At 37.6% G+C, this 24,102-nt stretch overlaps 1 protein-coding gene across 6 annotated transcripts in view; it reads right to left on the reverse strand.

The window, feature by feature from the left end:
* The window catches only part of AGO3 (argonaute RISC catalytic component 3), a 136,174-nt gene that overhangs the window by 27,057 nt on the left and 85,015 nt on the right, over positions 1-24,102 (reverse strand). For all 6 annotated transcript variants that reach the window (XM_027537844.1, XM_027537841.1, XM_027537843.1 and 3 more), the window contains 5 exons: positions 22,483-22,605; positions 22,049-22,182; positions 17,112-17,296; positions 3,990-4,149; positions 1,683-1,773 (listed from right to left, as the gene is read on the reverse strand). In XM_027537844.1, the coding sequence (XP_027393645.1) occupies positions 1,683-1,773; positions 3,990-4,149; positions 17,112-17,296; positions 22,049-22,182; positions 22,483-22,605 (693 nt within the window). The remainder of the gene's footprint in view (positions 1-1,682; positions 1,774-3,989; positions 4,150-17,111; positions 17,297-22,048; positions 22,183-22,482; positions 22,606-24,102) is intronic.

Genomic DNA, 24,102 nt, shown 5'->3' on the forward strand with positions numbered 1-24,102 from the left:
TGGGTTCGATCCCTGGGTTGGGAAGATCCCCTGGAGAAGGGAATGGCTACCCACTCCAGTATTCTGGCCTGGAGGATTCCATGGACTGTGTAGTCCATGGGGCTGCAAAGAGTCAGATATGACCAAGCGACTTTCACTTTCTTTCACTTTAAGAACTGTTCAGTTCAGTTCAGTTCAGTTGCTCAGTTATGTCTGACTCTTTGCGACCCCATGAATCGCAGCACGCCAGGCCTCCCTGTTCATCACCAACTCCCAGAGTTCACTCAAATTCATGTCCATCGAGTCTGTGATGCCATCCAGCCATCTCATCCTCTGTCGTCCCCTTCTCCTCCTGCCCCCAATCCCTCCCAGCATCAGAGTCTTTTCCAATGAGTCAACTCTTTGCATGAGGTGGCCAAAGTACTGGAGTTTCAGCTTCAGCATCATTCCTTCCAAAGAAATCCCAGGGCTGATCTCCTTCAGAATGGACTGGTTGGATCTCCTTGCAGTCCAAGGGACTCTCAAGAGTCTTCTCCAACACCACAGTTCAAAAGCACCAATTCTTCAGCACTCAGCTTTCTTCACTGTCCAACTCTCACATCCATACATGACCACTGGAAAAACCATAGCCTTGACTAGACGGACCTTTGTTGGCAAAGTAATGTCTCTGCTTTTGAATATGCTATCTAGGTTGGTCATAACTTTCCTTCCAAGGAGTAAGTGTCTTTCAATTTCATGGCTGCAGTCACCATCTGCAGTGATTTTGGAGCCCAGAAAAATAAAGTCTGACACTGTTTCCACTGTTTCCCCATCTATTTCCCATGAAGTGATGGGACCGAATGCCATGATCTGTTACGCTTCCTAAATTTTTAAAAGAATTTTTCCTCTTTTACTGCAATGCCCTAGATAAAAAGTCCTGACTCTATACTCAGTCTTATTGTGTTGTATTTATGCTTTGTATCTGGTCACTGGAGAAGTTAGTATTGGTTCTGAGAGTAGCTATCTTAATTTTTTCTTTCTGTGTCTTAATATCGTTGTGTTTGCAGCCCATGCATTGCAGTTAGAGAGTAGCCCCCACTCACTGCAACTAGAGAAAAGCCTTTGCAACAACGAAGACCCACAACAGCCAAAAATGAAAATTAAGAAATAAATAAAGGTAGGCAAGAGATAGAAGAGGCAGATGTTAAGAGAAGCAGTATTAAAGATTTCAAGTGCAAAGTATTAAACTGGACAAAGGTGAAGATATTTTATACTGAAAAAAAAGCAATGCACCAAACTTGTATGTGATACATCTTTCTGTAATAATGACATGACTGAAATACATAAATTCTTTGAATTATAAAAAGTAACTGAAAATATGCAATTATGGAGAGGCCAAACAGACAAATTTCTGTGTAGGACACAGAAGAGTTGAGTAATACAATTAGTAAACTTGATCTAATCGATATATATGGAACCTGTAGCCTCCGAACTAGAGAATAATCATTCTTTTAAAAAATCCAAAGAACATTTGAAAGTTGGCTCTGGATAGATCTACATAAATATACATAATCTGTAAAACTTCACAAATGTATTTTTAAAACTTTATATATATATTTACAAAAGCTTATTTCAAAGAAAATGTCATTAAAATTCAGAAAGTTAAAACCAAAATGTTGATCTTCATGTAAATTTGAGATAAGATAAACCTGCCTGATACTCACAGCAGCAATAGAAGGCTTCTTCCCATCACCAGCTGGCGGATGAGTGACATCTGCTCCCAAAAAGATCACTGGTTGCTGGAACACAGAAGGTCTTAAACACATTTTTAACAAGAGTTAGATAAATTTTTTCATTATGCTTTTATCTGTCTCACACTAGGGCAGCACAATTGCAAGTTGTTGGTATAGCACAGAGAAGATCCTTTTCAGACAGCTTCTGCCTTAAGCAGCTGTGCTGATGGTTGTAAAGGGCAGTTGCGGCTAGCATTCTTCATAATAGGCATAAAATGATAAAATTTCCTCATATTAACCCATCAATTTATATCAACCTTTCTTTAATCTACTTACATTTTAAGCCAGTATAATCTTGAAAGGAGATAAAGAATCATTAAACCACACTGGAAGGGATTAAGGGAGTCTACCACTCCCTGAACAAAAGTGTAAAATTTGAGTAACATATATTTAATAGTCATAAAGTAGCTAGTGGTTCATTTTATTTTAAAATTGTATTCTTGAAAGTCAAATGACTATTTCTCTTAGTTCTTGGGCTTGATAAAATTCTATATTCATCTCATTTATGAATCTCATTTATATTTAATAGGGATGGGAAATAGAGGCAGTATGGAAAAACAGGGGAAAAAAAGAGCTTTTGTGTCAACAAGACATTTAAGATTTTAGAGCCCTAGTTGCTTCAACTATTAAAAGGAAACCTATTGTTTAATTCTCCAAATAACATTATGCCTCTTCCCCAGCACCCTATTTCTAGGTCATCATGTCTCATAGGTCCTAAGAGCTCTTAGACATGATGGCAATGTAACAGTAACATCTGTTGTCCAATTGACCCCAGCAATTGATATGACTTATTTAACTGATTTACTTAATTGACATGCCCCCTCTGGTGGCTCAGACGGTAAAGCGTCTGTCTACAATGTGGGAGACCTGGGTTTGATCCCTGGGTCAGGAAGTTCCCTGGACAAGGAAATGGTAACCCACTCCAGTACTCTTGCCTAGAAAATCCCATGGACAGAGGAGCCTGGTGTCCATGGGGTCGCAAAGAGTCGGACATGACTGAGCGACTTCACTTTCACTTTCTCCTCTAATCCCTGGGATTCCCTGGTGGCTCAGCTGGTAAAGAATCCAATCACAATGTGGGAGGATCCCTGAGTTGGGAAGATCCCCTGGAGAAGGGAACGGCTACCCACTCCAGTACTCTGGCCTGGAGAATTCCATGGACTGTATAGTCCATGGGGTCGCAAAGAGTCGGACATGACTGGGCGACTTTCACTTCACTTCCCTTCTCCCCTAACCCCACCCTAAGTCCCTAAAGGAGGAAGAAAGGCTTCCCTCACTTTCTAGGTGAGTGGCCTCAAGACACCAGCTTGAAGATGACTACTGGACTTCCCTGGTGGTGCAGTGGATAAGAATCCACCTGCCAATGCAGGGGACATGGGTTTGAAAACTCCACATGTCACAGAGAACTAAGCCCGTGTGCAACAACTACTGAGCCTTTGCTCTAGAGCCCGGGAGCTGCAACTACGGAGCCCACGTGCTGCAACCACTGAAGCCCGTGCACACAGAGCCTGTGCTCTGCAGCAAGAGAGGCCACCGCAATGAGAAGCCCAAGCACCACAACAGAGTAGCCCCCATTCACTGCAACTAGAGAAAGCCTGCCTAAAAGTAACGAAGACCCAGCGCAGCCAAAGGAAAAAACAAGAAGGTGACTACCAAACAATGAAAAAATTTTACAAGCTGGATGCATCTGAAAAATAAAGTTCTCAATACTTTCTAGTGAGAGCTGAGGAACTTTGTACATTAAATGAAAATGGGATTTTTCATAAAGCAGTCTCTTAAATTTTGCCAATCAAAACTCTTTACTTTTTGCCAAAATTTCTACTTATCGCCTATGGCAGGAATCACCAAAGTTGTCTCTTACATAGGTCTTAGGTATGGCTGCTGCTGCCGCTAAGTCGCTTCAGTCATGTCCGACTCTGTGCAACCCCATAGACGGCAGCCCACCAGGCTCCCCTGTCCCTGGGATTCTCCAGGCAAGAGCACTGGACTGGGTTGCCATTTCCTCCTCCAATGCATGAAAGGGAAAAGTCAAAGTGAAGTCGCTCAGTCATGTCCGACTCTTAGCAACCCCATGGACTGCAGCCTACCAGGCTCCTCTGCCCATGGGATTTTCCAGGCAAGAGTACTGGAGTGGGGTGCCATTGCCTTCTCCTAGGTATGGCAAAACATAGAAAAATTAAGGTATGAAAACTAATGGAAAAAAAATGAATATCTTATTAGGTGATTAGCTTATCTTACCTTTGATGAGGTACAAGAATATTATTGATCCCTCCAAGTTTAACATTTATCTTCAGGCACAGGTTTGAGAGAGTTTGAGGGGATGTTTTTATTACATTCTTGACTTGAACACATTGTGTAGCCATACCCAAAAGTGTATCTCCGACACGTTTCACCTCCGCTAGGAAACAAATACAAACATCTCTAGTTAAAAAAGGTCAAATTTTACTGACCATTAAGCTGCTTTGTATGTTTTCCCCTGTGAAATATATCACTGTATTACAGGATACCCCAAATTATACCAATACTAAAACAATGTTATTAAAATTTATAGTATACTGTCTTTTTTTGGGCAATGCAGCGTGGGTTTGTGGAATTTTAGTTCCCCAACCAGGGACTGAACCTGGGCCTTTAGTAATGAGAGCCAACTGATCCTAATTACTGGACTGCCAGGGAATTCCCTATACTGCCTTATTTGATTATATAAATGTGTGGTGTCTTGAGGTCATTCAAGAGTGCAGTTAGTAATATAATTTCTATCTTAAATGTTTTAAACTGATGTCTAGCCAATTAAAATAAACTGGATCTTTCAAATTAACTGTTTCCAGGATTTCTGAAAACTCTGTTCTAAAATAGACAATTATAAAATATGAAAAATTATCCTAAAATATAAAGTATACTGCCTTGAAGATCAGCTTAAGCATTTAGTGATAATGTTTCCATTTGTTTTCTTCATATATAAGAAAGTATATTTTTGTCTTCATGAAAATACTATAACAGCAACTGAAAAACCAGAGAAAAATATCAATACATAAACCCTTATTAGTATTTAATTGTACTTTCTTCCAGTAATATTTTCATCTGTATTATTTTAATGCAGTTATAATCACAGTATACTTATAGCTTTCAATCCTATTTTCCAAAGTTTAATTTAGAAATATTAAAAAAAATATATATAGAGGTATTACAGTATAAAGGCTTTTATCCTGTCCCTTTCTTTATCCTGTTTCCTTTTCTTATCTAAGTATTCACACAATGACATATTTTTGAACTGAATATAGGTTTCTATTATTTTATCAATAATATATCAAATAGATTTCTATTATTTCAAAGAACATTATGAATAACATCTTTGTATATTTACTTTTGTTTGGTTGTGTAACTATAGCTTCAGGATAAATTTCTATAGGTAGAATTTTTATAGATACTGAAAAATCACCCTCCAAAAAGATTTATTAATTCATTTAACAAATATTTATCGAGTCATCTGATACATGCTAGCACTGTGTGAAGCTCTGGGGATACAATGCTAAGTCAAGACAGACACTGTTTTTGCCCTCATAGAATTTATAGTCTAGTCAGAGAAATAGGCATTAGTTAAATAATTTTAAATTTAACATCACAACTGTGAAACAACATAAAGGAGTGGTAACAAGGTGCTGCTGCTCCTCCTGCTGCTGCTAAGTCGCTTCAGTCGTGTCCGACTCTGTGCAACCCCAGAGACGGCAGCCCACCAGGCTCCCCCGTCCCTGGGATTCTCCAGGCAAGAACACTGGAGTGGGTTGCCATTTCCTTCTCCAATGCATGAAAAGTGAAAAGTGAAAGTGAAGTCACTCAGTCACGTCCGACTCTTAGCGACCCCATGGACTGCAGCCTACCAGGCTCCTCCGCCCATGGGATTTTCCAGGCAAGAGTACTGGAGTGGGTTGCCATTGCCTTAAAGACAATAAATGTTAAGAGAATCTGACCTTGTCAGGGAGGTCAGGAAAAGCTTCCCCCAAGGAAGGGATGTCAGAACTAAAAAAGAATGTGTGTTTACTTGGTGAAGGGTGGAAGAGAGTTATGAGAAGCAATATAGGTAGAAGGAAGAGGGTAATCAAAGAGATCCTGTGGGGAAAAAAGCATAAAGCAAGAAGATGAATTCTGAAGAGGTAAGAAGTCATGGATTAGAACATGCAAACCCTTGGAAGATAATCTTAAGTGTCAATTTTATCAATTGCATAATGAAAAACTACTGAAGTGGGGGTGATTGGGAAGGTGGTAAAATCAGATCTGTACTTTAAAAATAGTACTCTGGACACTGGCTATAGCACTAACACATAAAAGATTAGAAGTCATCACTTCCATCCTCACAACAACAGAAAAAGCTGAACAAAACTGAAAATCAATGATTTGTCTTTGTCTTAAATCCATCAGAGAAATGAGGTAACAAAGAGAACTGCCACCCCAAAACAGGTGAATACAATGAATCACAGTCAAGATCAGCTTATTAGAAGCAGAAACTGATGAAGCCATTAACTGCAGGAACAATTAAACACTAACTCCTGGGAATTCTATGGCAGCCCAGTGGCTAGGACTCCCAAGCTCTCACTGCCAAGGACCAGGGTTCAGTTCCTGGTCGGGTCGGGGAACTAAGATTCCACAAGCTGCGCAGTGTGGCCAAGAACAAACAAAACAAAACACACACACAGAAAACCACACACACTAACTCCTATATCTCAAGAAGAAAACCCAAGCAATCCAAATAAAAATGAGCAAAGGATTTGAATAGACATTTCTCCAAAGAAGATCTACAGTTGGTCAACAAACACAGGAAAAGATATTCCACATCACTAATTATTAAAGAATGCAAATCAAAACCATAATGAGATACTACCCCATACCCAATAGGATGGCGAAAATAAATGACAAGTACTGGCAGGAATGTGGAGAAACTGAAACCTTGCCCATTGCTGATAGGAACGTAAAATGGTGCAGATTCCGTGGAAAACAGCAAGGCAATTGCTCAAGAAACTAAAACTGAATTACCATATAATCCAACAATTTCACTTCTGGGAATAGATCCAAAAGAAGGGAAAGGAAGGACTGGAACAGAGAGCTGTATGCTCATGTTCAAAGCAGCGTTATGGTGGAAGTAATCCAAGAGCTCACTGATACATGAATAGATAAACAAAGTGTGGATACACATGCAAGGGAATATTATTTAGCTTTAAAAAGGAAGAAAATTCTAGCACAGATTAACCTGAGGAACATTATACTAAATGAAATAAACAGTCACAAAGGACAAATACTATTATGATCCATTTATATGTGGTAACTAGAATAGTCAAATTCATACAATCAAAGTAGAATACAGGTTTCTAGGAGTTGGGAAGGAGAGATGGGGAGTTAGTGCTGAGTTTCAATTAGGGATGATTGGAGATGGATGGTGGTGATGGCTGTACAACATGAATGTACTTGATGTCACTGAACTGTATACTTGTTAAAATGGTAAATTTTATGTTTTATATTTATTTTACCACAAAAAAGGGGAATAAAATTCTTATACATACTACAACATAGATAAACCTCCAGGACATTACCCTAAGTGAAATAAGCCAAGAACAAAGAGATAAGTATTGTACGGCTCCATTTACACAAGTTACTAGAATAGGTAAATTCATAGAGACAGAAAGTAGAATAGAAGCTACCAGGGGCTGGTGGGTAGGGGAATGGGGAGTTATTGTTTAATGGGTACAGAATTCTGTCTGAGATGATGAAAAAATTCTGGAAATGAATAGCAGTGATAGTTGCACAGTGCTGTGAATATACTTTACGCCACTGAACCGTGTACTCTAAGACGGTTAAAATGGTAAATTTTATGTTATGTATATTTTACCATGCATACACACCAAAACTTGTTAAAAAATAGTTAATTCAAGAACATCCTATGAAAACAGTATATCAGAAAGAATGAACACTACAATCAAAATTTGACACCAGGGCCTTTCTTGGTGGTCCAATGACTCCAGTGCAGGGGGCACCGGTTCCATCCCTGGTAGGGGAACTAAGTGCCCACATGTTGCATGGCAGGGCCAGAAACAAAACTGACACCAAGCAACTAATTGATAGAAGGCATCACTTATACCAACATGAGATAAATGTAGAGATTCCAGGGTTCTGGCTAAAGAGGGAGGGCTACAGTGGAGCCTGAAATACAGGCATCAGCACTCAAGAAACAAATATTAAACTTAAAGTGGCAAATCGATGAGTTTTTCTATGAGAAAAACAAATAGGATGAAGGCTATGATGGTGCTGAAAGATAAGAATTTGAAAGATAAGAATTCCAGAACAATTTAACAGTTGAAACTATGTGAGTGGATAAACTAATTTATAAGTAAACATAAGAAAATACATTTTTTTTTAAAGTGAAAGGGGCTTTCCTGGTGGCTGAGCGGTAAGGAATCTGCCTGCCAGTGCAGGAGACGTGGGTTTGATCCCTGGTCTGGAAGGATCCTACGTTCTGCGGAGCAAGCAAGCCTGTGAGCCCCAACTACTAAGCCTGCGCTCTAGAGCCCATGCCCTGCAACAAGAGAAGCCTCTGCAGTAAGAAGACCGCACGCCAAGTAGAGAGTAGCTCCCTCTCGCCGTAACTAGAGAAGAGCCCATCTAGCAACGAAGACCCAGCACGGTTGAAAATAAATAAATTTTTTTTTTATAAAGAGGAAATATGACAAATAAGAACTAAGGGAATCTATTGACAGTAGACCTGCCTTGAAAGAAATGATAAAAGTATGTTTTCTAGAGAGAAGGAAAATTATATAGGTTGGAAGTCCAGACCTATACATACAAAAAAAGGTCAGAGAAGGAATAAATAAAAAATAAAATCTTTTATATTCTTATTCCTAACTGAACTAATAGATAGCGGTTCAAAATAATAATAGCAACAATGTATTATATGGAAATGAATGACAGCAATACTGGAAGGGACAGGAGGGAGAAATTGGGAATATTGATACTCTATTATAAGGTATCTACACTATCTGTGAAGTAGTACGGAATTATTGAAAGCAAACTTAGATTACTAGTAAATGTATACTGCAAACTTTAGGGAAACCACTAACATTTTTCAAAAAAGGATAATTCATAGAAGAGAGAAAATAGAATAATAGAAAATGCTCGTTTAAAACCATAAAAGGGAGAAAAAAGGGAGAAGAGTAAAAAAAAAAAAAACTAAGACACAAACTACATGTTGCCTGCGTGGTCAGTCATTTCAGTCGTGTCCAACTCTTTGTGACCCCATGGACTATAGCCCACCAGGCTCCTCTGTCCATGGGGTTTCCCAGGCAAGAATACTGGAGTGGGTTGCCATGCCCTCCTTCAGGTGATCTTTCCAACTCAGGGATGAAACCAAGGTTTCCCACATTATAGGTGGATGGTATCAGGGGTATTACCCTACTGTCTACTGTCATGGAAAAGTGGGGTGTCCTCATGGTTATGGCTAAAGAGTAGCAGAAATGTCTGCTCTAGTAGGCAGAGATCCAATTTGTGATCTCTTTTACATGGAGTGTTACATGGAATGTACCAGAAAAAAACTAAGCAGATAGCAGGATTTGTGAGTCATCCCAACACACACAGGTTAAACCTATGGTCAGCCAGGTTCAATATTTGAAAATCAATTAAAGTAACTGATCCCATTTATATGCAACCAGTCAATCCTAAAGGAAATCAACCCTGACTATTCATTGGAAGGAATGACGCTGAAGCTCCAATACTTTGGCCACCTGATTCGAAGGGCCAACTCATTGGAAAAGACCCTGATGCTAGGAAAAGATTGAAGGCAGGAGAAGAAGTCGACAGAGGACAAGATGTTTGGATGGCATCACCAACTCAATGGACATGAGTTTGAGCAAGCTCCAGGAGATGGTGAAGGATAGGGGAGTCTGGCATGCTGCAATCCATGGGGTCCCAAAGAGTCGGACACAACTGAATGACTGAACAAACAGACTGATCATATTAAGAGAAAAAATTGAAAAATCACATGATCATATCAAAACATGTAGGAAAAAATCCATCATCCATTCATAATACAAACTCTCAGCAAACTAGGGTTAGAGGGGAACGTCCTTAACTTCATAAAAAAACAACTAGAAGGTTTACAGCTTTCATGTTTATTGCTGAGAAACTAGATGTTTCCCCCCTAAAGTCAGGAACAATGTAAGGATGTCTCATCTCACCACTGCTATTCAACATACTGGAAGTCCAAGCTAATGCAAGGAAAAGGATATAAAAGTACACAGACTGGGAAGGAAAAAATAAAACTGCCTTTGTTCACAGAGAACATGACTGTCTATGCAGAAAACCCCCCAAATTGACAAAAGCTTCTTGGAACAAGTAAGTGACTTAGCAAGGTTATAGGATACAAAGTGAATATACAAAAAATCAACTGCTTTCCTAAGTACTAAAAATGAAAAACTAAAATTTAAAATTTAAAGTGCAATAACCATTTATACTAGCAACAAAACAAAAAATATATACTTCAATATAAATCTAAATGAGGAAAACTATAAAACTCTGATAAAAGAAATCAAAGAAGCTTTGAACAGAGATATTTCTTGTTAAAAAATAGAAGATATCAATTGTTTTTTTAGAAGATATCAATTCTAAGATGTCAATTCTTCCCAGTTTGATCTACAGACTCAATGTAATCCCAGTAAGTCTCAGCAAGTTACTTCGTGATTACTGACAAACTGCTTCTAAAGTGTATAGAGAGGCAAAAGACTTATTAGCTAATACAACAGGGAAGAAGAATACAGTCAGAGAACTGACATTACCTGACTTCAAGGCTTAACAAAACAGAGCCCAGAAACAGACTCACACAAATACAGTCAATCTTTGACAAAGCAGCAAAGACAATTTAATGGAGAAAGATAATCTTTCCAACAAATGGTGCTGAAAACCACTGGAATCCACGTGCAAAAAGAAAAAAAAAAATCTAGATATGACCTTATACCTTTCATAAAAATTAAGTAAAAATAGATTATAAAAAAGAAAACTATAAAACTTTATGTAAAAAAGAAAATGTATGTATGTATCTATATGTAAAAAAGAAAACTATAAAACTGCTAAAAGATTATACAAAGTAAAACTTAGAATATAGCACCAAAAATGATATGTGAAAGAATATACTGATGACATTATTTAAATTTGGACTTCATTAAAATTTTAAACTTGTGCTTTATGAAAGACACGCTTAAGAGAAGACAAGCCAGAGCCTGGGAGAAAATATTTGCCAAGTAGGTATCTGATAAAGAACTTGTATCCAAACATACAAAGAACTCTTAAAACCAAAACAATAAGAGAACAAACATATCAATTAAAAAATGAGTAGAAGACTGGAATAGACATTTCATCAAAGATATACAGATGGCAAAGAAGCACATGAAAAGGTGCTCTCTCTCTCTCTCTCTGTATATATATACACACACACACACACACACACACGTATTTTGGCCATGCCACACATGTGTAGTATCTTAGTTCCCTGACCAGAGACTGAACTCATGCCCCCTGCAGAAGTGCAGAATGTTAACCAATGGTCTGCCAGGAAGTCCTGGTGCTCAATACTATGTGTTATTGTCGTTGTTCAGTTGCTAAGTCGTGTCTGAGGTTGTTGATATTTCTCCCAGCAATCTTGATTCCATCTTGTGAGTCATCCAGCCCGGCATTCTACATGATGTACTCTGCATATAAGTTAAATAAGCAGGGTGACAGTATACAGCCTGGACATACTCCCTTCCCAATCGGGAAACAGTCCGTTGTTCCATGTCCAGTTCTGTTTCTCCTTGTCCTGCATACAGGTTTCTCAGGAGACAGGTAAGGTGATCTGGTATTCCCATCTCTTGAAGAATTTTCCACAGTTTGCTGTAATCCACATAGTCAAAGGCTTTTGGGTAGTCAATGAAGCAGGAGTAGCTGTTTTTCTGGAATTCCCTTGCTTTTTCTACGATCCAACGGATGTTGGCAATTTGATCTCTGGCTCCTCTGCCTTTTCTAAATCCATCTTGTACATCAGGAAGTTCTCAGTTCACATACTGTTGAAGCCTTGCTGGAAAGATTTTGAGCATTACCTTGCTAGCATGTGAAATGAGCACAACTGAACGTGTTCAAGTATATATTATTAACAAACTTCAAAGTAAAATGACAAGATACTACTACATACCTATTAGAATTGCTAAAATCCAAAAAACTGTCAGATACTGAATGTTGAATGAATAGGCACTCTCATTAACTGCTGATGGGAAAATAAAATGGTACGTCACTTTGGAAGACAATTTGACAGTCTTATTTTGTTCAGTCACTAAGTCGTGTCTGACCCTTTGCAAGCCTATGGACTGCAGTAACACCAGGCCTCCCTGTCCCTCACTACCTACTGAAGTTTGCCCAAGTTCATGTCTATTGAGTCAGTGATGCTATCCAACTTCTGCCACCCTCTTCTTTTTGCCTTCAATCTTTCTTAACATCAGGGTCTTTCCCAATGATTTGGCTGTTGTATCAGGTAGCCGAAGTATTGGAGTTTCAGCTTCAGCATCAGTCCTTCCAATGAATATTCAGGGTTGATTTCCTTTAGGATTAACTGGTTTGATCTCTGTGCTGTCCAAGGGACTCTCAAAGACTCTTCTCCAGCATCACAATTCAAAAGCATCAATTCTTCAGCACTCAGCCTTCTTTATGGTCCAACTTTCACATCTGTACGTGACTACTGGAAAAACCACAGCTTTGACTACATGAACCTTTATTGGCAATGATGGCTCTGCTTTTATTAATAAGCTGTCTAGGTTTGTCATTGCTTTCCTTCCAAGTGTCTTCTAATTTCATGGCTGCAGTTGCCATCTGCAGTGATTCTGGGGCCCAAGAAGAGAAAATCTGTCACTGCTTCCACTTTTCCCCATCTATTTGCCATGAAGTGATGGGACTGGATGCCATGATCTTAGTTTTCTGAATGTTGAGTTTTAAGCCAGATTTTTCACTCTCTTCTTTCTCTTCAAGAGGTAATTTAGTTCCTCTTTGCTTTCTGCCATTAGAGGGTATCATCTGCATATCTGAGGTTGTTGGTATTTCTCGTGGCAATCTTGATTACAGCTTGTAACTCATCCAGCCCAGCATTTTTCATGATGTACTCTGTATATAAGTTAAATAAACAGGGTGACAATATACAGCCTTGTTGTACTCCTTTTCAAGTTTTGAACCAGTCAGTCAGTCAGTTGTTACATGTAAGGTTCTAATTGCTGTTTCTTGACTCCAATACAGGTTTCTCAAGAGGTAAGATGGTCTGGTATTTCCATCTCTCTAAGAATTTTCCACAGGTCGTTGTGATCCACACAGTCAAAGGCTTTGGCATAGTCAATGAAGCAGAAGTAGATGTTTTTCCAGAATTCCTTTGCTTTCTCTATGATCCAGTGAATGTTGGCAATTTGATTTCTGGTTCCTCTGCCTTTTCTAAACTCAGCTTGTATATCTGGAAGTTCTTGATTCGAGTACTGCTGAAGTTTAGCTTGAAGGATTTTGAGCATAACATTACTAGCATGGGAAGTGAGTACAACTGTCTGGTAGTGTGAACATTCTTTAACACTGTCCTTCTTTGGGACTGGGATGAAAATTGACCTTTTCCAGTCCTGTTGCCACTGCTGGGTTTTCCAAATTTGCTGACATACTGGGTGCAGTACTTTAACAGCATCATCTTTTAGGATTTTAAACAGCTCAACTAGCTTTGTTGGTAGTAATGCTTCCTAAGGCCCGCTTGACTTCACACTCCAGAATGTCTGGCTCTAGGTGAGTGACCACAGCATTGTGGTTATACCGGTCAGTAAGACCTTTTTTATATAGGTCTTCTGTGTATTCTTGCCACCTCTTTTGCCTCTGTTAGGTCTTTACCGTTTCTGTTCTTGGCAGTTTTATCATTTGATAAAGCAATTGTGCTCCTGCTTATTTACTAAATTGAGTTAGAAACTTCTGTCCACACAAAAACCTCATGTGAATGTTTGTAGCAGCATTATTCATAATTGCCAAAGACTGTTAAGAAATCAAGATATCCTCCAGTAAGTAAATGTAGAACAAACTGTAGTACTCACACAATGTAATATTCAACATTAAAAAGAAATGACTTATAAGCCACAAAAAGACAAGATAGAATCTTAAATATTGCTAACTGAAAGAAGCCAGTTCAGAAAAGGTTACATACCGTGTAATTCCAACTATACAACATTTTAGAAAAGGCAAAACTATAGAGACTTAAAAAGACCAGTGATTGCCAGGGGATTGAGGAGACTGAGGGAGAGATGAGTAAGCAGAGCACAGGAGATTTTTAGAATAGTGAAATTATTCTTTGATACTGTCATAGTAGATAATGACATTATGCATTTGTCAAAACTCACAGACCTGTACAAAGAGTAAACTTTAATGTAAACTGCAGATAATATGTAATAATAATTTATCAATACTGGTTCATTAAATGTACCACTCTAAGACGTTAAAAATAGGGAAAGCTGTGTACAGGGGAAAGAAGGTATATAAGCACTTTCTATATTATCTGCTGAATTTTTCTGTAAATCTAAAACTGTTCTAAAAAGTAAAACCTATTAGTTAGAAAAATCACTCACTGAATCCACTGAGTGAAGCAGTGTAGAAAGTGCACTGAAAGTGAACTAAAGAGAATGCAGGCAAGAAGATCAGTGTGGAGGCTATGATAATATCAACTTTCTCTCCCAGCAACAGTGTATGACAGTGTATACTTACTCACATCTTTGTCAAAAGTTGCTATCATTGTTGGTGAAAAATAATTTATTCGAATTCACATGTCTTTAATGTCTAATGAGGCCCAGCATCTTTTCATAGATAACTGACCATTTGTACTTCTTTTGTGTCCTTTGTCTTTTTCAGTTATTTGTTCTTTCCTTGATTTACAAATTCTTTAACACCTTCTGTATTTTTTTCTTTTTCTTTTATTTTTTAAATTATGAAACTATGATAGCACATTTACAGGAGAGTTGGGAAATACAGATCAAAGTTACACATATAGTTCCACTATATATTACAATTGTTTTTCTAAGTAGGAAAATTCATATTGATGTATGGCAAAACCAATACAATATTATAAAGTAATTAGCCTCCAATTAAAATAAATAAATTTATATTAAAAATAAATAAATAAATATTTTCCTGATTTGAGAATGTCAATATAAAATTTGTCAACTAAAAGTTCTTCCTATTAAACATTTAAGAAAGCAAAAAAAAAAAAAGATTTTTAGTTGGAGTTTCAATATCAAACTTTCAAAATTTAACAGAATGAATATACAGAAAAGTAAAAGGATACAGTAGACCTGAAAAGCACCATGATCCAATTGAACACAATGAAGATTTACACAATTTTCACACAACAGTAGGGTATAAATTCTATTCAAGTTCCCGTAGACTATAAACTAGCAGACATTGGAACATATCCGGGCACACAAAACAAGGTAATACTTTCTGTATTTTATCACAACGTAAAAAATATCTTTTGACTTTTATAACCATCATTTTTAATCACTACATATTATCTCACCACCAGAAACTTACTATTTAAAACCAGTTCTTAGTAGTTGTTTAATGTCACAGATATCATTATGAAAATTTTGTGCACAGAGTTTTTTTATATTATGAATTCTTTTCCTTTGAACATATTTTTGGAATAAGAAATACTTAAGTTGTGACTGAAAACACATTTTTATACTTTCGATGAAAGGATATTATCAATTTGTACTGTTATCAGCAATATGTTAAATACTAGATTCACTGCATACTCACAATCACTAGGTATTACAGTATTTAAATATATTTGCTAATTTAGTAGCATAAAAATGTCCTTTTATCAATTTGTACTTTTCTTTATTTCTTTATTGGTCTAAACCAACATATTCTCAAATATTTACTTGTTTTTTCTTGAGAAATTTTGATTTTCTTCATTTATTAATCTAGGAGAACATAAAAAATTTTTTCCTTTGACTACAATAACAGATCCATATGAATACTTTAATAATAAACTATAGCCTTTTGTTGTTTCAATTTGCTGCAAATATTTTTGATGTTCTATGGTTTCCTTTTAATTTTAGTTATACACTTGTGATAGAAAATTTAATTTTTATGCAAATAAATTTTCTTATGTCAATTCTATTATCCTAAGCTTAAATGATTATAGTCCATTCAGTAATTTGAAAATTATATTTTCTTTGTGTTTTTCCATGTTTAAATGATTTATTTTTAACTTATTACTCTCATAAACTTTAGCTTGTTTACACTCATAATAGCTAACATTTACTGAGCATTCACTATATCACAGGTGCTGTCATAAACCTGTTTACATAAAAGTGTTTGTGATCCCATGGACTGTAGCCCACCAGGCTCTTCTGTCCATGAAATTCTCCAGGCAAAAATACTAGAGTGGGTAGCCATTCACTTCTTCAGGGGATCTTCCTGACCCAGGGATGGAACCTGGGTCTCTTGCACTACAGGTAGATTTTTTATTCTATTTTAGCCACCAGGGAAGCCCTGTTTACATATGTAAATTTATTTAAACCTTACAACTACCTTCCCTTGTAGCTCACTCGGTAAAGAATCTGCCTGCAGTGCAGGAGACCTGGGTTCGATCCCTGGGTTGGGAAGATCCCCTAGAGAAGGAAATGGCAACCCACTCCAGTATCATTACCTGGAAAATCTCATAGACAGAGGAGCCTGGTGAGCTGCAGTCCATGGGGTTGCAAAGAGTCGGGCACGACTGAGCGACTAACACTTACAAATTAAATATTTGTAGTACCCCAATTTCACAGATGAGGAAACCCAGGCTTTGTGTAGTTAAGTAATTCAGGTAGTATCACACAAGTAGCATACCTGGCAATACCTGGGTATTAAGCAGCAGAGTCTGACTCTAGAGCCTGTGCTTTTAACATACATTATACTGATACTCAAGTTATTTCAATGACACTTTTAATAAACAATTCTCTTAATCATTGTTTTGTAATGCCTCCTTCACTGAAATTCTTTTCATAGAGTCTTGGACTATTTAGTTTGCTCTCATGATTTCTCTTTTTATAGTAACAATACATGGTTTTAAAGACTATAGTTATAAAATGTATTTTTATGTTTGAAAGTTTTAGGATATGTGTTAGTATAATTTTAAAAGGAATTTTTTTTTTTTTTGGCAAGCAGGATCTTAGATCTCTGACTAGGGATCAGACCCATGTCCCCTGCCTTGGGAGCATGAAGTTTTAACCACTGGATTGCCAGGAAGTCCCTGAAAGGAATAGAAAGTACCTGAGGAAAAATGCAATCTTAATACGGTATCTTTACCATACACTGGTGTCTTCCCGGGCAGGATAACGATAATGAGCTGCAGCCCTGAGTAGGTGTTCTTGAGATGCCGGAACATGGGCTCCACGCTGTCTGCCCCCTGTGCGTATTTGCAGAAGCAAGGCTGGCCCTGGATGGGCATCCCTGCGTCCTTGGAAATCTTCCGCAGCTGGTCTGTGAAACCCCTGGAAGGAGAAATCACTAAAAATAAAGCTTTTGTCTAGTTATCAACATCTAAAAAGTAGTAATGCAAAGTTTGGGAAGGGAATGGAAAACAAAGCAAAGATCTGTGTGCTCCATATAGCAAGAGGTCACCAGAGTAGTGATGTGAAAGGCCAACAACTGGTCAGTAGTCTATTTTGCAAACTAAGAACACTACTGTACGGTTATGTGGCATTTTGTAGTTTACAAAGGATATCAGTAATAGAGTGTGCTGGTTAAGAGCTCAGCTCTAGAATTAGCATGACGGGTTCCAGTTCTGTTACTTGCTAGCTATAGAATTTTAGGCAAATTTTTTTCAGTTTCTCTCATCTGTAAAATGACTACTTCCAATATAGAGTTGGTGTGAAGATTAAATGAGATAATACACGTTAGGCACTTAGTGTACTGCCCAAGACCTGGTGTAAAAGCTTGATATATTTAAGCTATTATACATTTTCTAATTTGATCCTGACAAGATTTATAAAAAGGTGGTAGGTGTTATCACCATTTTACAGATCTGGAAATAGCTTCAGGGACATTAAGTATTAGATCAAGGTCAAATGCTTGGATAAGTGGCAAGACCCAGAACTATGACCTAATTCAGAATTTCTTTCTACAGTAATACCTATTTGAAACTAGGATAGCAGGAAAGATTCTGTCCTCAGAAAAGATTTAGGAAAAAGAAAACATTATAAAAAAAAAGAGGTAGACAGCACTTTAATAATTCTGCACTTAGCCTAGGATAAATAAGTAATAATGTTGAGGTTTAACAATCACTTTACTTGTTTTTAAAACAAATACATCCCTAAGTCAAGGATCTGAATGGTCTTTGCTCAAAAACTCTGATTCCCTCAGGACAGAGATGAAGTTTGTAGGAATTCCCTCCTCCTCCTTTTCCTTATTAGTATCTAATTCAAGAAAGTATGAAGTTGAATATTTTCAGTTAGCCTGAACAAGAGCCGTAAGCCCAATGATTATGAGACTTCTATCAAGCCATGAATAACAAATGTAAAATGAAAAGAGTACCTCAAAGCTTGAAAAACAATTGGAGGTGTTTTCTTTGGTCTGTGGAGGTCAAGAAAAATAATCGCAGCATTGTACTTAACTGAGCTCCAGACATTTTACTTGAAAGTCTGAGGATAACAAGTTCGGAGAGAAAAAATATACTAAGTGAACCTCAAGACATACATTTAGAGATGTGGAGCCAATAAAAAGGAGGTGGCACTAGTGGTAAAGAACCTGCCTGCCAACGCAGGAGACGTAAGAGTTGCAGGTTTCATCTCTGGGTCGGGAAGCTCCCCAGGAGAAAGGCATGGCAACCTACTCCAGTATTCTTGCCTGGAGAATCCCATGGACAGAGGAGCCTGATGAGTTATAGTCCATAGAGTTGCCAAGAGTTGACATGGCTTAGCACGCACACATCCATGAACAGAATTAAATAGGAAAAAAAAAGTTTTTCACATGAGGGAGGCAAAACAAATTCTGAATTGATCCTGGCGTAAACTGATCTCTACGTCACTCAAGAACTATTCATTACGGGCATATAGGGTCTGTTAGTGGACTTACATCAGACAATAATAATTTTTCTTAGGATTAGATTCTAGAGAGGAGATAACTTTACACAAATATTATAACTTTATTTTATACAGGCAGTGACAAGTACAAATGGAGAAGATACTGACAAACTACTAAGTTTACTATTATGGATTATTTCCAGCATCACAAATTACAGAAGACTGAGTGTCATTTAGAAGTGTAGACACAGAATGGAGGCATCTTAGTAAAGAGCTGCATGAGTGTAAATGGAAAAGAACACCAGAGAGTTTGAGGGCATACAGTGTTCAGTTTCTTTGTCCAAAATATATGAACATGGAGAAAGGGTTTAAAGAGGCAAATGAAAAACTTTAAAAATGTTATTCTTTGTTAATCAGAAGCCTGAAGTTTTAGAATGGAGCTAATCACAAGAGGAGTTGGTACTCTTTTCACTATAGCACAACTCCTCAAACAAGAGTAACAGCAGAAGCCCTCAAGAGGGCCACAGCCCCAAAGACTGGTGTTCCAAAGGAGAGGAGACAAAGGAGAAAGGAAACCAAAGTGATGAAAAAACCAGGAAGGCAAGAATGGAGAGACTGTCAGTAAGGCAGTCAATTGTATCTAATGCTGCACAACTATTGAAAAAATAATGGGTGAGAATCAGTTCAGATGCTCAGTCACGTCCGACTCTTTGCAACCCCATGGACTGCAGCACACCAGGCTTCCCTGTTCATCATCAACTCCCAGAGACTACTCAAACCCATGTCCATCGAGTCAGTGATGCCATCCAACCATCTCATTCTCTGTTGTCTCCTTCTCCTCCTGTCTTCAATCTTTCCCAGCATCAGGGTCTTTTCAAATGAGTCAGTTCTTCACATCAGGTGGCCAAAGTATTGGAGTTTCAGCTTCAGCATTAGTCCTTCTAATGAATATTCAGGACTGATTTCCTTTAGGATGGACTGGTTGGATCTCTTTGGAGTCCAAGGGACTCTCAAGAGTCTTCTCCAACACCATAGTTCAAAAGCATCAATTCTTCGGTGCTCAGCCTTCTTTACAGTCCAACTCTCACGTCCATACATGACTATCGGAAAAACCATAGCCTTGACTAGAAGGACCTTTGTGGGCAAAGTAATGTCCCTGCTTTTCAATATGCTGTCTAGGTTGGTCATAAATTTTCTTCCAAGGAGCAAGCATGTTTTAATTTCATGGCTGCAGTTACCATCTGCAGAGATATTGGAGCCCCCCAAAATCAAATCTCTCATTGTTTCCATTGTTTCCCCATCTATTTGCCATGAAGTGATGGGACCAGATGCTATGATTTTAGTTTTCTGAATGTTGAGTTTTAAGCCAACTTTTTCACTTCACTCTCACTTTCATCAAGAGGCTCTTTAGTTCTTTTTTGCTTTCTGCCATAAGGGTGGTGTCATCTGCATATTTGAGATTATTGATATTTCTCCTGGCAATCTTGATTCTGGCTTGTGCTTCATTCATCCCAACCTTTGGCATGATGTACTCTGCATACAAGTTAAATAAGCAGGGTAACAATATACAGCCTTGACGTACTCCTTTCCCGATTTGGAAACAGTCTGTTGTTCCATGTCCGGTTCTAACTGTTGCTTCTTGACCTGCATACATATTTCTCAGGAGGCAAGGTCAGGTGGTCTGGTATTCCCATCGCTTGAAGAGTTTTCCAGAGTTTGTTGTGATCCACACAGTCAAAGTCTTTGGCATAATCAATAAAGCAGAAATAGATGTTTTCTGGAATTCTCTTGCTTTTTTTAATGATCCAGTGGATGTTAGCAGTTTGATCTCTGATTCCTCTGCTTTGTCTAAATCCGGCTTGAACATCTGGAAATTCACGGTTCATGTACTGTTGAAGCCTGGCATGGAAAATTTTGAGCATTACTTTGTTAGCGTGTGAGATGAGTGCAATTGTGCGGTAATTTGAGCATTCTTTGGCATTGCCTTTCTTTGGGATTGGAATGAAAACTGACATTTTCCAGTCCTGTGGCCACTGCTGAGTTTTCCAAATTTGCAGGCATATTGAGTGCAGCACTTTCAAAGCATCATCTTTTAGGATTTGAAATAGCTCAACTGGAATTCCATCACCTCCACTAGCTTTGTTCGTAGTAATGCTTCCTAAAGCCCACTTGACTTCACATTCCAGGATGTATGGCTCTAGGTGAGTGATCATACCATCATGGTTATCTGGGTCATGAAGTTCTTTTTTGTATAGTTCTTCTGTGTATTCTTATCACCTCTTCTTACTATCTTCTGCTTCTATTAGGTCCATACTATTTCTGTCCTTTATTGTGCCCATCTTTGCATTTTCCCTTGGTATCTCTAATTTTCTTGAAGAGATCTCTAGTCTTTCCCATTCTATTGTTTTCCTCTATTTCTTCACACTGATCACTGAGGAAGGCTTTCTTATCTCTCCTTGCTATTCTTTGGAACTCTGCATTAAAATGGGTATATCTTTCCTTTTCTTCTTTGCCTTTAGTTTCTCTTCTTTTCTCAGCTATTGAGAATAGACCATTAGAACTGATAATCACAAAGATACTTTTGTGGTTGAAATTGATTCCAGGAATCAATTTTGGTAGAGCACTAAAACTTCAAGGAAGGAGACTGAATGGAAGCCTGGAATCCTGAGAGAGTGTCAAGGTAAAATGAAGATTTGTTTTAAACAGAAGATTGTTGAGGGAAAGAATGTGGAGAAGACGAAAAGTAGTGGAGATGGAGGCCAAATTTTGGAAAGTGAAAATGAGAAGTTAAATGACTCTTTCAAGGAACTCAATTGAGAAATAAGGATGTTATTTAACTTTCATTCAGTAAATAAGTACTATTATCTCTATTTTTAAAAGGTAAAAACTGAAGCATAATAAGATCAAATAAATTGTTCATGGTAATAAAGTTAGGAAGTGGCAAACCTGGGAATTAAATCTAAACTATTTGCCATCAAAAGTCAATGGTACTCCTGCTATACCATATAAGCTAGTCTATTAGAATGCCTATAAGAATCAATCAGTGACTTGGATATGACCAAAAAATTCAGAATCTTCATCAAAGTACTGAGAAGAAACATTTTTAAAGGTTCATTGATTAAATATACTTCATATTGAGGCAATGTTGGTTAGAACATTAGCTGAATAATTTAAAATTGAAACACAAAATGGTCCCAAAGTGAAACTAATGACAAGCCTTACTTCAATATTTCTTCTCTACACTGCCTCTGTGTGGCAAAACAAGCTATAGCCCACATTTTGATTTCAACTCCTGTGTGGAACTGTTTCCCTCGCATGTCCCATACTCCGTGGCTTGGTGTTGCTACAGTCCGGTTCTACAGAGAAAGAGAAATAATAAGGCAAAAAAGAACAAACATTTAATATATAACTTATTTGAATGAGCTAAAAATAAGCATTTCAAATTGCTGGAATAGGCTTTTCTAAATCAATATTTTATATTTTTATCACAGAAAAACAAAAGTTCCATTAAGTTCAAGCAAAGACACTCAACTTGAAACAAAAACACTGTTGGAATGAAAAATACTTTCTAAATTCTAGACTCAGCTAGGATGTCCTTCTCTCAAAACACAGAAACTGTATATTTATAATTTAAACATGATATCAAGAGGTTTTACCCGGCCTCCATATTGGAGCATAGGTGCTGGAAGTACGCGTCCGGTTACATGAGCCATTTCATCTCGAACTTTAAATTGAAACTCTTGAACAAATGGATCTGTTTCATAATTTGCACTTCTTACCTAACAACACAAAAGGTTTGTAGTTACTTTCAAAATTCCCCTAATTTTCCTTTAGAATCCTCTAATTTTTTTTCTTCACTGTGTCAATAATGTTTTATAATAGGTCTAGATGCTGCTGCTGCTAAGTCACTTCAGTCGTGTCCAACTCTGTGCGACCCCATAGACGGCAGCCCACTAGGCTCCCCCGGCCCTGGGATTCTCCAGGCAAGAACACTAGAGTGGGTTGCCATTTCCTTCTCCAACGCGTGAAAGTGAAGTTGCTCAGTCGTGTCGGACTCTTAGCGACCCCATGGACTGCAGCCTACCAGCCTCCTCCATCCATGGGATTTTCCAGGCAAGAGCACTGGAGTGGGTTGCCACTTCCTTCTCCAATAGGGCTAGATAATGGTACCCAAACTACAGAGCAGATTTTTAACCTGGGGACTACAGACCATAAGTGGACAGTAGGAACTCTGTGAACTTCCTGTTCATTTATAGAATATTTAAATGTATTAGGTTGGATAATAAGAAATTTCAACTATTTATGACTCATGAAAATGGTAATTTTATATGGTTAAGCCTAATACATTTTGGGGAGGGTGGTCAAGAAATTGCAAGAGAAATACCTGACCTAAAAATGGTTAATTATTTCTAATCAGAGGATCTGGACATATAATATTGAAATCTTATGTAGAGCTTGATGCTGCTGCTGCTGCTGCTGCTAAGTCGCTTCAGTCATGTCCGACTCTGTGCGACCCCATAGACAGCAGCCCATTAGGCTCCTCTGTCCCTGGGATTCTCCAGGCAAGAATACTGGAGTGGGTTGCCATTTCCTTATCCAATGCATGAAAATAAAAAGTGAAAGTGAAATTGCTCAGTCATGTCCGACTCTTAGCGACCCCATGGACTGCAGCCTACCAGGCTCCTCCGTCCATGGATTTTCCAGGCAAGTAGAGCTTGATAGCAAATATCAATAATCCTAAGCTTTTTTCCCTAATTGATAACAAGTTATATAAAATCTACTTGAATATTTTCCAATAAAACATAGCAGAAGATAAAATTTACTTAAGAGATATACTTGAGACAGACAAGAAAGCCACGATGAGATGCGCATTATAATTTTTACATAATATACCAATATATGTAAAGAATTTATTGTAATCTCAGAAGTGTAATTCATGTTTACAGTGTGCTATAACGTGTTTTTCAAAACATATTTTTTTAGTCTCAGGGTAAAGGTCATATAAGGTTACAAAAAGGGCAATGTTCAAGTCTTTGAGTAAAAATCTAGTAAAAACACTATATAAATTTACATATATAATCCCACAATAAGCAGGAAATGTTTTCTAAATTATGCACTAATGATTTTTTTCTTCAAGCTTAAATGCCATTATTTTCTATAAGATTACAAAGAGTAACAACTATTCACCAAGACTTCCTTGGTGTGAAATGTTTTATGATTAATTTTTACAATAATCTTAATTATAAATAAGTCTTTTATACTTTTTATTTTACAGA

This window comes from Bos indicus x Bos taurus, chromosome 3 (assembly GCF_003369695.1).
Source record: "Bos indicus x Bos taurus breed Angus x Brahman F1 hybrid chromosome 3, Bos_hybrid_MaternalHap_v2.0, whole genome shotgun sequence".
NCBI classification, from domain to species: domain Eukaryota; kingdom Metazoa; phylum Chordata; class Mammalia; order Artiodactyla; family Bovidae; genus Bos; species Bos indicus x Bos taurus.